Source organism: Lytechinus variegatus, chromosome 17, assembly GCF_018143015.1.
Source record: "Lytechinus variegatus isolate NC3 chromosome 17, Lvar_3.0, whole genome shotgun sequence".
In the NCBI taxonomy this organism is placed as follows: domain Eukaryota; kingdom Metazoa; phylum Echinodermata; class Echinoidea; order Temnopleuroida; family Toxopneustidae; genus Lytechinus; species Lytechinus variegatus.
Window position 1 is genome coordinate 6,259,831 of NC_054756.1, and position 15,244 is coordinate 6,275,074.

The 15,244-nt window shown below is 34.8% G+C and overlaps 1 protein-coding gene across 2 annotated transcripts in view; it reads left to right on the top strand.

Annotated features, from left to right (window-relative positions):
• The window catches only part of LOC121430966 (centrosome and spindle pole-associated protein 1-like), an 87,669-nt gene that overhangs the window by 32,214 nt on the left and 40,211 nt on the right, over positions 1-15,244 (top strand). For both annotated transcript variants that reach the window (XM_041628406.1, XM_041628407.1), the window contains 11 exons: positions 569-577; positions 1,551-1,652; positions 2,509-2,568; positions 4,117-4,173; positions 4,971-5,078; positions 5,884-5,928; positions 6,703-6,759; positions 7,287-7,388; positions 8,619-8,681; positions 12,863-13,088; positions 14,105-14,216. In XM_041628406.1, coding sequence (XP_041484340.1) covers positions 569-577; positions 1,551-1,652; positions 2,509-2,568; positions 4,117-4,173; positions 4,971-5,078; positions 5,884-5,928; positions 6,703-6,759; positions 7,287-7,388; positions 8,619-8,681; positions 12,863-13,088; positions 14,105-14,216 — 941 coding nt within the window. The remainder of the gene's footprint in view (positions 1-568; positions 578-1,550; positions 1,653-2,508; positions 2,569-4,116; positions 4,174-4,970; positions 5,079-5,883; positions 5,929-6,702; positions 6,760-7,286; positions 7,389-8,618; positions 8,682-12,862; positions 13,089-14,104; positions 14,217-15,244) is intronic.

Consider the following 15,244-nt stretch of genomic DNA (forward strand, 5'->3'; position numbering starts at 1 on the left):
GGTGAACTTCCCCTTTAAAAGTGATATGAACATACAATATCAGGTACATTTACAATTGCAATGAAACTCACATGTCACAAAATTAAAATAAAAATACATGTAGAAATATATTTTCTTCAATTCGTGTATGTAGCCACTGTAATTTATTAGCAGGGAAATACACTGTAGCAAGATAATCTATTGTGCTATATGTAAAGCCTTCTGAATTTTAAGCTGCAGATCTTTTATATGGGATGGATATGTTATAAGTATGTTATAAGCTAAAGCCGGGGTAATAATGATAATAACAATGCGCCTCAGAATAGAATATTTCTAGATAGATGGCGCTATAATAATGTCTACATGTATTATTATTTATTAGAAGTAGCAACGGGTTGTTTAGTTTAAAGAAAATAAAAAAAATAGAATAAGAAAATGTTGATTCCTGATAATGAATGAAAATGGAGTTAAAACAGTATTGATCTATCAATCAGCGAAGACAAACTAAAATGTGCTTTATAACTTGGATGCTTTTTAATAGATGCTTATGATTTTATTTTATTTTTTTCATTCATTTGTTCATTGGAAGATTACATTGGTGAGTGATCAGATCGGGAATTACATTTGAAATCAATCTCTTACATGTACCTGTACATATTGCAAAATTCTCTGTTAAATTTAGGGATAAACAATGCTCAGGCAGACTCTGAGTACATGTCAGTGTAGATTGCAAGGAGCCTTATTGGTTTATTATATATTTTTTTTTTAAGTGGATGCGTTCCAAGGTATGTTTGTATATTACTAGTAAACTTAGACCAAGTAAAGGTTAGTCCATAGATACATGGTTCATCTCTGACCGCATTTTTGTGATTTGACCCTATAAATGTTTATATAGCACACTAAAATAATAAAAAAAAACCATATATATATATCAGAACAGCGATAAAGTGACATGTTTTAAGTCATTGTCTTTTGTTTAATTCAGAAAAAAAGACAAATTGAATAGAAATAGACACTAAAATCTTGCAACTGGCAATTCAAAATTGTTGTGTTTGTACGCAAATACTAAATTTTTAACCTGTGAAGATGCATGTATTTCCCTATCATCAATATTTATTTTTTTTTCTCACATCAATTTTAAAAGAAAAAAATGTTAAATGGAAGAAAACTGATAATGCTGCCAATTTGAGAATTAAGAGCAGATCAAATAAGGTTAGTAAGTAATGATGCATTGTCCGGAATAGGCTTCCAATAATCCTTCCAAACCAGGCGAAATACATAATTAAAGTCTGTTTTTCAACCATTGGGTATACATGTATGTCCATTGCTGTTTTTAGGTTTTGTGGCACTAACCCATGATTCATGCCAGTTGTATTTTTAATACAACATTTCTTCCATTCCTACATGTATATGTTTGCATTTTTATCCTCTTTGGTTAAGATCTAAATGAGGCAAACACATTAATTTTTCAATCACAGAATCTTTTATTCTACTACATTGTTACCTTTTGTTTTCAATTTCAAATCATTTGTTTCACCACCAAAATTGTATTTTATTTTCCAATTGTGAAGTTAACAATCCAGCCACTCAGTCTTCCAGTAGGCAGGTCAAACCAGCCCAAGTTCAACCCCAAGCCGACCTCAGAGGTCAAAGGGCAAAGACCCCCTATCATCGTATGTACTTGCTTTGCATTTTATTTTTTATCAACCCTTGGTTAATAACTAGACTGGAAATCACAGAGTATTGAGATGAACAGATAAGCATGTAAACAAATGATATAGCCAAATTAAGCAAGAAATAGTTGTAATAAACACAGAATATGGATATGGATATATACAGTATAATGTTACATGTGCACATAAGCCGTAGTTCCACTTTTGATAGAATTGTGCTAACTTACCTGTTCAGAGTATGTAAATTGTATGAAAAGTAAAAGTAATCTTCAATATCTACATGTACCTGAAAAAATACATGCATTCCAAGTGAAAATGGATAGATCAATAAATGAAAATAATTCTTAATTCAAACACAACTTGGCTAGATTATGTTGAAATGTAGAATGGCCAACAGCAAATTACTCAAAAAGTTAAAATGAAAAATGAACTCTGCAAACAGCGTTAGTGACGAAAGTAGGAAGGAAAAGGCTGAAAATGAAAAGAAATGCTAAATGCAGCTGTAAGTTCACAGGTGATTTGTCATATAACTCGTGCTGTACATGAACAGTGCAAGTAAACTCCTTTCTTTATCTTGTTAAATACTGTAGATATATATCACCATATTATTCTAATTATTATGAAAGAAACCAGATATATATGCCAATTAAATGTGATGTTGTAGGTGCTCTGGACGTTTTTTACATGTTTTTGCTTTGAAACAATCCAACATTTCAGCAATACCCAACGACAATATCCTGTTTGATCCTTCATGAGCCAGAGGGAATGCAATATCAAATACAACTTCAATCACACCTTTACCTTACATTATTTGTTTTTATTTTTGCCTGACTCTTTGTATTTCAACTCTCAATAGCTGTACCTGCAGACGCTGGCCAGCAGAGTAGCAATAGAGTTCACAACCCTCCCTTTGCAAGTAATTCCTCCTCTTTTTTCTGCAAAAATTGTCATAACATTCCGACTGTTTGAATTCATCGATTGAGCCTATTTGTTCCTCTTGTGCATACATCTAGCTCTCACCAACATGCAGCCTTTTTTGTTGGTCCATTCATTATTCCTACTCTTGTGATTGGTGAATACAATGTACTTTACACCGAATCCCAATACTCAGCCTTGATGTTAACCCTATCTAGGCCGGGGGGGGGCCTCGGAGGCCCCCCCTCAACAAATCGCGCAATATTTTCGCCGCGCGAAATTTTTTGACCGCGCCACTCGCTGACTTTTTACTTTCAAGTCTTGCGCAACTTTTGAGACCAACTTTGCGTCCTCCGGGTACGTGGTTCCGAAATTATGCAACATTATGTAAGTGCATGTCAGACCGAAAATTGCTCAAAAACGTGATTTCGTGTACAAAGTCAATGCAAATTGTGTTTTCAACCAAAATTCATAAATGTATGATTATTTTTAGTTTTGCTGCTCTAAATGTATTTATTTTATGCTTTTTATGATCACAGAAGAGTCCCCAACAAATTTCATTGAAAAAACAATGAAAAACAAAAGGTCAAAAAACAAAGAAATACATAAGAAATTGCAAAAAACAATAAAATACATAAGAAAATGATTTGATATCGCAATTTTTTTCATGTACACTTGCTAAGAACACCACAAAGAGTTTCTATACCAAAAATTAGTACATTTGGAGCTTTTTTTAGGGAGTTAGAGGAAAAAGTATGATTTCGCATACTAATTACGCATAAATTAGCATAATCACTTAATAGCGACTCGCACAAAAAAAATTACTATACAATCTTGGAGATTATGTCCCAGGCAACCAGCATGCCAATTTTCGGCGCGATCGCGCGGTCGACGGCCGAGATCTTAGGGGGGGGGCCTGGGAGGCCCCCCCCGGCCATATGAACTCCCAAAATACCCCGGCCTAGATAGGGTTAAATGATACTGTATGTGTCCACGCTTTTACGCCTATAGCAGCAAGCACCTTGACATCTTTTGATGATGGTTCTTCTACTTAAGTCAATAAGTAAATCGAACTAGTCCCTACCCAATCAAAGTCAACAATTAGTTTTCATACTGATAGTGCAATTCTCATAGTATGATACATTGTAGTTCATCATAAAAAATCCTGTGGGAAGCAAATTAGGTGTATCACAAATTGTGACTAGTATGAATTTGCTAACCCATTTTTAACACAGTACGTGTAGCCTGTCCTTTCAAAGCTTCGTTTGACCAAGGGCCTGTAACACAAACCTTAGCAATCATCGTAGAACATTTATTTATGATCGATTGTATTGACTACAATGTATAATTAATCATCAAGTCAAGCGTGTGATTAATCACTCACCTTTGTGTTATGGGACCCAGAAAGTTCCAGTGACACCGAAACAGTGTCATGGAATTTTAATGATACTTCTGCATGTACATTCCTCCGCTCAACTTCATTCTAGGCGATCATTTGTACAATAAGTGCAGGTTGTTATTTTTTCATCATTTCATTTTCCCTTTCAAGCCTATGGTTCTTTTGGGAATCCTGGTTCTGCAGGCCAACGATCGTCTGTCAAACTGGGTAAAAATAAACGGTTCTAAGCTTTTTACTAACAACTGTTTTTACTTAACCCTTTGTTTCTGTATCTGAATCATTTCATTGTGTTATTGATTTGTAAGATAATGGCATACATTATACTATATCATAATGTTAATAATAAGCATTTTTAACAATGCGCCGTCTTTTTAGAAATACAAGTATTGAATTCCGACGCGTGTTGTTATTATTACCGTGCTTTAGCTCGAGCTGCCTTTCAGCTAAACTTAAATGTGCACATTTGAGAAAAATTAGCAACTTTGATCCATCAGTCTTGCCCAGAGTAGAGTGCGCAATGTCTTGCCTACAAACAATATGTGCACATTCTCCTCTCCATGGGGAGTATTCCTTCCAGTCACAGGCTCTTTCAATACAGGGCAAATCCACTGTACCATAGCGTTTGCATCGCATGGGATACTCCGCTTAACACCTAGAGGTGGAGAGTGGCAAAGTGTATAATGACACCTTCTCAAAGATGATAGTATATGCTGCAGTGGGATTTGAACACCGGGCCCTCTGGTTGAAGTACAGGTGTCAGAACCACTTCACTTCCTATTTACAAGTCAATGAAATCGTAACACTTTGATATTCCTTGTTGGTTTGAATAGTATGAGTACCAGAGTGATTGTAAAATCTCTCATTGCATCCCACGAAGAATACCTTCAAACCATAGGCCAACTCAAGTGAAGTCGAGTGATGAGTAAAATTGTTGCCAAGGATTGACTTTTATGGTGCTGTATTATACTATCTTCATTTTCTCCATGGATTTCCCTTTTTTATAGTCAATCCCTCACAAAATACTGGAAGGCCAAGTCAGGTCAACCCAAGTCAGGCCAACCAAGGACGGGTCAGATTTTCAGAGAATCAACCGGCAGTAATTCCAAACACTGGTAAAGACTGTTCACGGTTGAAGTGTTATTAATGAAGATTTACGTTTATTGATGTTATCTTAATCATAATACTCATTCTATCATTTCTTTGCAAATTACCAGCTTTGTCTGTTTTCAAAACAACGTCTTTTTTCCTTGCACACCGTGGGCCTGTATGACGAGGAGATGTAAATTCAAATCAAACTCAAACTGAAACTGATTTGAATTGCGGTCAATCTCGAATTGAGTGTCTTTTAATTCTATTGCAATTCTCAGATCTAATTTAAAGAATTTGTTACACATCAAAGGTTGACGACACTATCCCCCCCACCTGTCTTTACATAAAATCGGTTTAGAAAGATAAATTTGTATAACCAAGTCACTTTCTTCTACATGTATTTCTATGATGAAAAAAATCCATGAAATGCTGCTAACAGTGTTTTAAGATAATCACATGCTCACCTGTTTGTTGTTGTGATCTCTTTGTCTTTAATATTCATCTGTAAGTTTGCAATATGCTCCTTTTGGTATGAATAAACTTTAATTCATACTTCTGCAGCTTTTGTGAAATGGGCTCTCATGAAGGAGATCCAAATTCCTCCATTGTATATTGCTTTTAAGAAGAACCTGTGACTCATTTCTGTTTGGTTGCGTTCTATAACCTTTTATTCTAATGTGAAATTTTGTATGGCTGTGAAGCCGCTGAATTCTGTGAGAGCACTAAATTTACCCAATGAATTTATTGAATTCTGCATTACATTCATGATGGTTGGATAAAACTTTGTTGCTGTTTCTTTCTCCCCTCTTGTTGTACAATGTACTCAAGGTTTCAATCCTAGGCAGCAGAGTGAGATGCAGAACACATTCCAGAGTAACTATCTTCCTCTTTTCTTTTAATGTCCATCTCTTGTTAGATTTATTCAAATTTTAGTTGAGCTGAAAGAGTCTACTTTAATGTGCTACACGTACACCAGGGGCCCGTTGCAGAAAGAGTTGCAATCAAACGCAACTCCAAAAATCATGCGCAACTTGATTTTCAACCAATCATCAGCGCGCATTTGGGACTTGCGATTGATTTTTTGACTTGCGTTTAAACGCAACTCTTTCTGCAACGGACCCCTGTACATGTAGCTTCTGTTGGGATGTCTTTTAATGACAGAGGGATGATTGCTGATTACCTTATGTTGAATTTGTCTAGTTCATTTTGGTTTTCTGTAAATTTGATATCTGATACATTTGATAACTCATTAAGCCATTAAACACAGCTCGCCTCAGTGTATGGTTTCACAACATTCTTTTTTGCAGGATTCTAAAATCTAAGAATATTACTCATTCATAGCATTTTTTAATGCACCAATTCCCTTCAATCAATGACAAAATATATTGAATTTTAAATGCTTTATAAAATCCTTAAATTGGCAACACAATTGAAGTCTCAAAATCATCCTTTTCACATGCACATTTGCAATTGATTTAATATTCTTTAAAGCCTGGGACGATGTAGCAATGAAGAATTTGCAATTTTGCCAATCCGAAGAATAGAATGTAATCAAATAAAGCTTTATGTAGCAATTATTTATTTTCTTAAATGGGATTTCTCTAAGTATGAATTTGCAATGTATGATATTTTTTATCCATTTTGTAGGACTTGTAAAGGAATATAAAGTCAATCCATCAGCAGCTGCTGCATCATTTCAAGCCAGTAATTAAGCATTTTTTCCTCTTTATTTTCATCTCTTTTTTTTTATACTATATTTTATGAATTTGAAATTGGAGAACAACGAAAAGAGGAAGAAGAAAAGGAAGGAGGAGAAGGGCAAGAAGAATAACAACTAGGAGAAAATAAAGATGAACAAGAAGAGGAAGAAGAAAATGAAGGAAGAAGCAGAAGAAAAGTAAGAAGAAAGAAGAAGAATGAGGAGAAGAAAAGCAAGAAGAATCACATATAGGAGAAAAAAGAATGAAAACAAAAAGGAGGAGGGAGGAGGAGTGAGAAAGGAATTGGAGGAAAGTGAAGGGCATGGAAGGGGGGGGGGGAGAACGAGAAGAAACTGAAAAGGACTGGGTGGATGAGTAAGAAGTGGAGCAGGAGAGATACAGAGTGTATCAGTCAAAGTTGGTTTGAATATAATATAGCAACATAGATTTATAGCTGCATTAGTTGTATGTTTATGACTACCGGTAGCTTTATTTCAAATTAATAAGACACAACCTTTTTTCCCCATCAAGTACCCCCGACACAGCAAGACAACCTACTTCAGTTTCTCCAGGCGTACTCATCGTACCTGAAATACGACTCGGCTTCCAACATCAGTGAACCACTGTTTGGACGTAAATACTTGATTTCATTCCTTTCTTCTCTGTCATGATTCTTTCACCTTTGTTCTCACAAGATAGTCTTGACTGTGTACAGTAGTCACACTAAACATTTCCTTGTCAGGGGCCAATCACTTTACGTAAAGCTTGGTATCAATTTAAATTTCAATGAGATACAATCTGCATTTGATGAGACCTATCTGAAGTCCTATTCCATTGGTCAGAGGCAAGTTCGGTAGATAATTCTTTTATTTGGTTGTTAAAGGAATAACATGATAATGAATCAAGCCCTTTAATATCAGTAGCATATACATGTACACGTATGAGCTTTTATCAAAGAATCTGTTAAAAGCTAACAAAGATTTAATTGGCCAATATCAAATTTGTCATAGCTTTCAAATATTTTTTATTGACATCAAGTTTTATTATTGACTTGGTCCCAGTTATTCAGTGTAGATTAGATTTTAACCAAATTTTGATTCATCTAGCTGATAAGGTTAAGGTCAATGTACAATAATAGGGTATGCTTATTCCAATATTTTTTGGTTTATTGATATGAAGCTTTGTGAAATATGAGATGATTGTTTGTCTCCTCTTCACAATTTAGAGTGTGGTGCTTCTTACACAAATGCTTTAGAATATGATTTATTTATTTATTTTTTAGTTTGTTGCTTTTCAGTACACTTTTTAAAGAAAATTGTTTGAAATTCTCAGTACTTTTGGTGAAAAAGACCCCCCCCCCCCACCAAAAAACAAAAAAGCAGCTAACTGAGTACCACTGTAACAAATATAATACTGGTTTTTGTTTTTACACAGTATGTACATGTAGTGATAGTGGTACAGATAACCTGATAATGACCACCTCTCCTCCCCCCCCCCCCAAAAAAAAAAACACAACTATCTTGCTTTATATTAGACAGTAATTCTCCCCCTCCAAATCACTGCTTTGATAAACTTCATTTACAAATTAGTGAAATTGAATCTATTGTCTCCCTCTCTCCCTTCTGTTATCCTTCACTGGTTCAGATGTTGTCTTTAATCCAACATTAGAAGATTAGTATTCTTTTTCTACTCCTACCACTTTTCACACTACATACTTTTAGTTTTGTTTCCCCCCAACTCCCTTTTGCACTATTGGTAGTTTTGGAGTATTTTCTTGCAGTGGGCTTGCAGTTGACTGGCTTATCAGTCACCGGAAAAATGTGCATATGATAATGAGATTTATGCCTTGCTATTTTATTTCAGTTCAAGCCTTCCGTGATAGAGTGAAAGCGGATACTATTCAAGACATGGCCTCGGCCTATGAAAGTAATGTCTTTTATATTTACTATCATTGAATTTTCTTTGGATAGATATACATGTATATAAATAGAGAACTGGGTCCCATCTTACAAAGAGTTGCGATCGATCCGATCAGCTTAAATTATATGGAAATCCATCAATGTCATAATATTTTCCACAGGAAATTTGAACAAGGTACTGTTAGAAGAACACCCTGAATGTACATTCAAGTTAAAAATATTTTGAACAAACATGCATGATAGATGTTAACGTTGCTGGCTTTCCATAGTTGTGGTTGATTGGATCAATCGCAACTCTTTGTAGGACAAGGCCCAGATGAGTAGAGTATAACAAAATAGTATAGGAGAAAGAGAGGGAGAGTGAAAGAGATGGAGCGAGAAAGACCAACGAAAGAGAAGGGGTGAGAGATAGATATGGAAAAGGGAGAGAAAAAGAATAAAAAGACGCAACATGTAGGGGATATACTGTACTAGAGGGTTGTAGTTACTGTGAGTGAACATTTTGATATTTATTTGTAATGTATTGAAAACAGCTTAAAGCCTGTAGAAAAGGAAACTTTGTATGCATTATTTAGACTAAAAATTGTCAAGTTAAGACAAAGTGTTATTGATAGCATGATAATTACAACAACAACAAAATTTAAAATGTGGGACCAGCTGACACCACCAAATGTTTGGGGAGAAATATGTTGTGAATATTTTTTTATCGTGGAGAGAAAATTCAACAGCCACTATTAGCATTGATCTTTTTTTTTGTCAAGTTAAGACAAAGTGTTATTAATAGCATGATAATTACAAAAAATTAAAATGTGGGACCAGCTGACACCACCAAATGTTTTGGTAGAAATATGTTGTGAATATGTTTTTGTCGTGGAGAGAAAATTCAACACAGCCGCTATTAGCATTGATCTTTTTTCATACATTATGCTTTCTTTTTCTGATATCAGCTATTATTATCTCAGTGAGACTCTTTTCACCATTGAGATAACCTCTCACTGTATGAACCAATTTCTATTATTATTTGAAACTAATATGGTGCTATGGAAACACTAACATGCCTCTTTTCTTTCTTTCCACCCTGCCGTTTGAAGTCTTTAGAGATTATCTTGGAAAGACGCAACAGCAAGGAGGCCGAAGCGGTATAACCTGATTAAATCTTTCACATAATTTTTTAATAGTATAGAGGTCTTTTTCAAATAAGGGACTTCATAAATTTAAGAATTTCAAATCTTGAGAAAAAATTAAAAAACTAGCTGTCTTGCCTATTAAAGCCCTGCAGGAAAATTCAATCGTTCTTTTTTGTCTTTTCCAAGGATTTCTTGGAAAATATGATATACCTTTACACCGAAAAGTGGGATTTACATATTAAAGAGATCCTCTGCCATAGAATTCTTCAAGTCATATTGTACACATGCATTGCTTGTACAATTTCGTAATATAATGTCTGATATATCTGCAACAACATGTAAATGTACATGTATGGAATGCCTTGCAAAGATATTAACCTGCAGTTCCTTATTTGAATAAGATCATTGTTCTTGCTAGTTGCTAACTATTTTTTTACAACAGGATCATCTTGCAGTTCACGTGCACCCATTGCATTGATAATGCAATGGTTAACTTTAATATATTCATGATGAACGTGTTTATATCTTTTTAAGTCATATCATCGTGCAGTTTCTAACAAAACAAAATTGATCTAACAATTCTTTTAAACACTAGGACCAGTTTGCAGTCATTATATGCACAATTGCACATATGATATAAATGCAATGATTTGACTGACTGATATTTCAAAATGCACTTCGTTTATTTAAGTAATTTCATTGCAGTTTCTTATTTGAATGAGGTGTGTTTTTTATGTAGCCACCAGGAGCAGTAATTTTGATACAGACACAGCACTAATAATACAATGTCAAACATCTACTGTAAATATTTTTGTAATTACATTTAACTTCTGTGTTTTGCATTTAAAAATCATATTCTATTTCTGTAAATTTTTATTTTTGATAACTTGTCTATTCTCCAGTTTGTTGTAATTTTTTTTTTGTTTTCTGATGGAAATACAATCGTGTAATACAGGATATACACATGGGTAGTGGAGTAGAAGATTATCCTTTATTCATGGGGGGGGGAGTCTATCGTTGTGCCCCCCCAAAAAAAAAACCAAAAAACCCACAAAAGATAAAGCCATCAATGGATATATAATGAACTGAAGGATCACATGTTCCTTCTGAATTGAACTAGAGTATCATGCAATGATGTTCAGTCTGTTTTCATTTGTACACGATGTAATATGATTATTTGAAGCAAATAACATTAGTATTTGAATTCTCAGTACTACTTTTATTCTTTGTAGTTTGTGTGCAATACGATTAGACACTTGAACACGAGTCCTGGATTTCTTGCAGTGTACACCCGGATGTGACAATGTTTCTTCATGAATTCTATCAGTCAAGCTCTTGGGAATGTATTTAATCTATACATAATACATTATATTCTCAGAAGTTGAGAGTAAAATGAACATGTCTACTAGCAAAAAAACATTTTAAAAACTCATGTAGGTTCCCTTTTCGTGAAGTCACATAATTTCTTTTACAAAAATATCCCCCCCCCCTCCTGTGCCCACCACCTTTTACCTTTGAACTAGAAGATAAGTTACATGTAGGATATAGTCTACATGTATTGTTTTGGATACCTTACTTTTAAATATGCTATACTCTGATGTCTTACAAATGCATTCAATGTCATGATTTTATTTCATATTTTTTTCCTATGCCCCATTGATCAACTCGTCTCCTCACTGGTAAGAACCGTGTGCAGTCCTTGTATGATAAAGCAGTGTTTAGAGTGAACAGTGTCTTTCTATTTTGAGCGAAATCAAAAGCAGTTCGATTTGATTGGATTCCGTTGTTTCTTTTACACTCATCATTAGAGATAAACAAATGAATTGCAGTAAATTTCTAAAATGCCTCTACAAGATTATCTTCAATCTTTTTCTAATGCACCTTTTTGAAGCACATTTCACTGCTCTTCACAGTGATACAGAAAACGAAGCTATGTACATACATGTATTATCTTCAATCTTTGCACACTTTTTAAAAACACGTTTCAGCTGTTTTCCAGAAAACAAAACTCTGGACATATTCTGTATATTCGGAGTGGTGTGTCATATACATTGTACATGTCTTACCTTTCCTCTTTGAAAAGTGCAGCTCCGTTGGATCTCTGAGAGATTCATATATTTCTTGTAGCTTTCATTCTCTGCACTCTTTGTTCATTTTTAACCTTTTCTCTCCTTCACTTTGTGGTAATGTTACAGATTCTTTCCAAGAAATCTATTTCATGTCAGCATTAAATGAAAGTCGCAAATCATGTCTTTTTTTCTCTCTTTTGCAAAGTACATGTAGATATGAAAATGACAATTATTTATGACCAAATGATTGTACAGACTGAGTTGTGCAGTCATATTGATGCCCTGTAGCCCATGCTTAAATTGGGTCCTACAGTAAGGATTTGAAATTATTTGTTTTTGGTTGCTTACATGTACCTGTGCTTATTGCCTCCCGATTTTTAAATGTACACTAGTCGGATGAGGTTAAAATCGCATTAACTATGATTACTGTATGATTCATTTCATGAAAACCTTCATGTATATCCCATTTAACATCTTTGGGATTTTATTTTAAAGGGGAATGAAATCTTTGGAATAAGTAGACTTGTGTCGAAACAGAAAAGTCAAAGAATCAGATCAACGAAAGTTTGAGAAAAATCGGACAAACAGTGAGAAAGTTATTAGCATTTGAATAGTGCAATCACTAATGCTATGGAGATCCTCCCATTGGCAATGCGACAGGGATGTGTAATGTCACATGTGAACAACTTTCACTTTGATGGACTATAAAATACCCATTTCTTTTTCTTATGGTGATACAAACTCTCTATCCATGATGTATTCTTTAACAATCTGTATTACATGCCCTCCTGTAGAAAGAACACATTATCTACTGAAAGATGTGATAAAAGAGACAATTTAAGTGAAATATATACTAAAGTAATGGGGAGAGTTGTTAAAAAAATTACAATACATCAAAATAATCTTTCCCTTTATGACAACAGGAATTCAATAATTAAGCAACAAGTTAATGACCAACAACATGTACATGTATTCATCTTTCTTTTTTTTAGGTTTGGTTCATGGTCTTCCACACCCTTCCGCTGCTGCTGGCTCTTCCGTTGTCCCGCCCCTCTCGAATCTCAACTCCCCTCTGATGGAACGCTACCTGCTGCTCCAACAACAACAACAACAATTGCTGCAACAACAACAACAACTGGAACAACAATTACCACCATCGCTTATAGGACCCAACCAGCTTAACCAGCAGTTGAATAACCCTGTGGTATCTAAACAAGCGTGAGTCCATTTTTGGTTCATTTATAGATTTATTTATCTTTGTTGCTGGTTTATATTAAGAGAACTGTTTCTGAGCTAGCGCCATGAGCCTGACGTTGTGTGCACTCTTTAAATCTAAACTGTAATGGTTATTATTCATTGCAATGTTTACATGTAAAACGTTTGTAATCTGAGGTAGATGAGAACTGATTGAATAATTCAACATACTTTTTATTGCAGCAATGATAAGCCTGAATTGTGAATCATGTCCTGAATTTATACCTTCAAAATGGGTGATTTAGTTACACTTATCACAAAGCTAAAAGAAGAAAACAATATTATTGCTTAGAAGTCACAATATTGATGATGGTTGCATTCATATTGATGATGATGATGATGTTGATGATGATTATGATTATGTTATTGATCCTGATGTAGATGATGATAGGTGGTGTTCATATCGATGATGATGATGGTGGTGGTGGTGTTCATATTGATGATGATGATGGTGGTGGTGGTGGTGTTCATATTGATGATGATGATGGTGGGGGTGTTAACATTGATGATGGTGATGCGGATGATGATGATGGTGGTGGTGGTGTTCATATTGATGATGATGGTGGTGATGATGATGACGATGATGTTGATGTTGACATTGATGGTGGTGTTCATATTGATGATGATGAAGGTTTAAATGATGAAATGACAGTGGTATTTGTAGACAATCTAAGCTATTCCCTCGACTAAATACAACTTTTGGTGAGTTTTAAGTCCTTGGGAAAGTGTTATTAGTCAAGGGAACCAGGTTTGCAAGTCATTGGAATGAGTTACTTGTATATGTTGTGGGAATCAGCTAGTAAAGTATTTGTTATCCAGTTCATGTATATTTGGGCTTTTGAAGAGCAAACCTTTGCAGTATACATGTACCATTTTTTAATGGTGATCTCTGAAATAATTTTTTATTTTTTGAAAATTGAAATGCTCCAGACTAATTATTCCAATATTTCTCAAACCTTTAAAATCTTTTTGACTTTTAGTGCAGCTCAGTTTCGTGGAGAAAGTGCTATCAAGAACTTTGTTGGTGACAGCAACCTTAGCCCCAGGTCCCAGGCAAACGCTTCGAGCTACAGAGAACAGCTTCTTCTCCAGGTAAAACGATGTTGACCTTTGACCTTAGATTATCTTTCTCCATCCGCTATGCACACAAATCAAGTTGGTTGATTAGTGAAAGTGCTTTGCTCTCAATAACTGTACATGTAGATAGGAGATAATGTTCATATGAGATTGCTTACTATCATGTTAAATGATGATAATATTTCGTACATGTATAGCGCATATCATGTCATCTTGGAAGACTTCAACGCCTTCAGAACAAATGTGCACGATTAATCTGTCAAAAACCAAAATGGTGTCATGCTACCCCTCTTCTAAATAAACTTCATTGGCTACCTGTTTCTGATAGAATACATTATCGAATACTTGTTCAAACCTATAAGTCTCTGTCAACCACACTACCTTCCTACATTTCTACATTATTTCAGCAACAAAGATCTACTTACTCACTTCGTTCTACTGCTGCTCCTTCCTATGTAATTCCAAAGTCCAGAAAACAGGCCGGTTTCAACTTCTTTCAATCTCTTGCCCCCCGTCTTTGGAAAAAACTCCCTCCATCTCTTCGAAACCTCTCTTCTCTTAACCTCTTCAAAAAACATCTCAAAACACACTTATATAACCATAAACCTTAACTTGTCTTATGCAATTAACAGCGCTTTGTATCCTCTGGAAAAAGCGCTATATAAATCCAATTATTATTATTATTATTATTGTCCCTTTATGCTTGTCACAGACTTTGAAAATGATTACCCTGAGTTTAGCCAAACAATTCTGGGCCCCATCTTGCAAAGAGGTATGATTGATCTAATTGAACTATGGACGGCCAGCAACATCAACAATTATGCATGTTTGTTCAAAATATTTTCTAACTTTGATGTAAATTCGTGCATTCATTGTTTTCTTAAAAATTCACTGTGCTTCTCTTTGTTTACAAAGGACATTGTGCCAATCTCCTGTAGAAAAAAAATATGACACTGATGGATTTCCATAGAGTTACGATTGATTGGATCGATCCTAAGTATTTGTAAGACGTGGCCCAGGTTTTAGCCCAGAAGGGGTTTAAT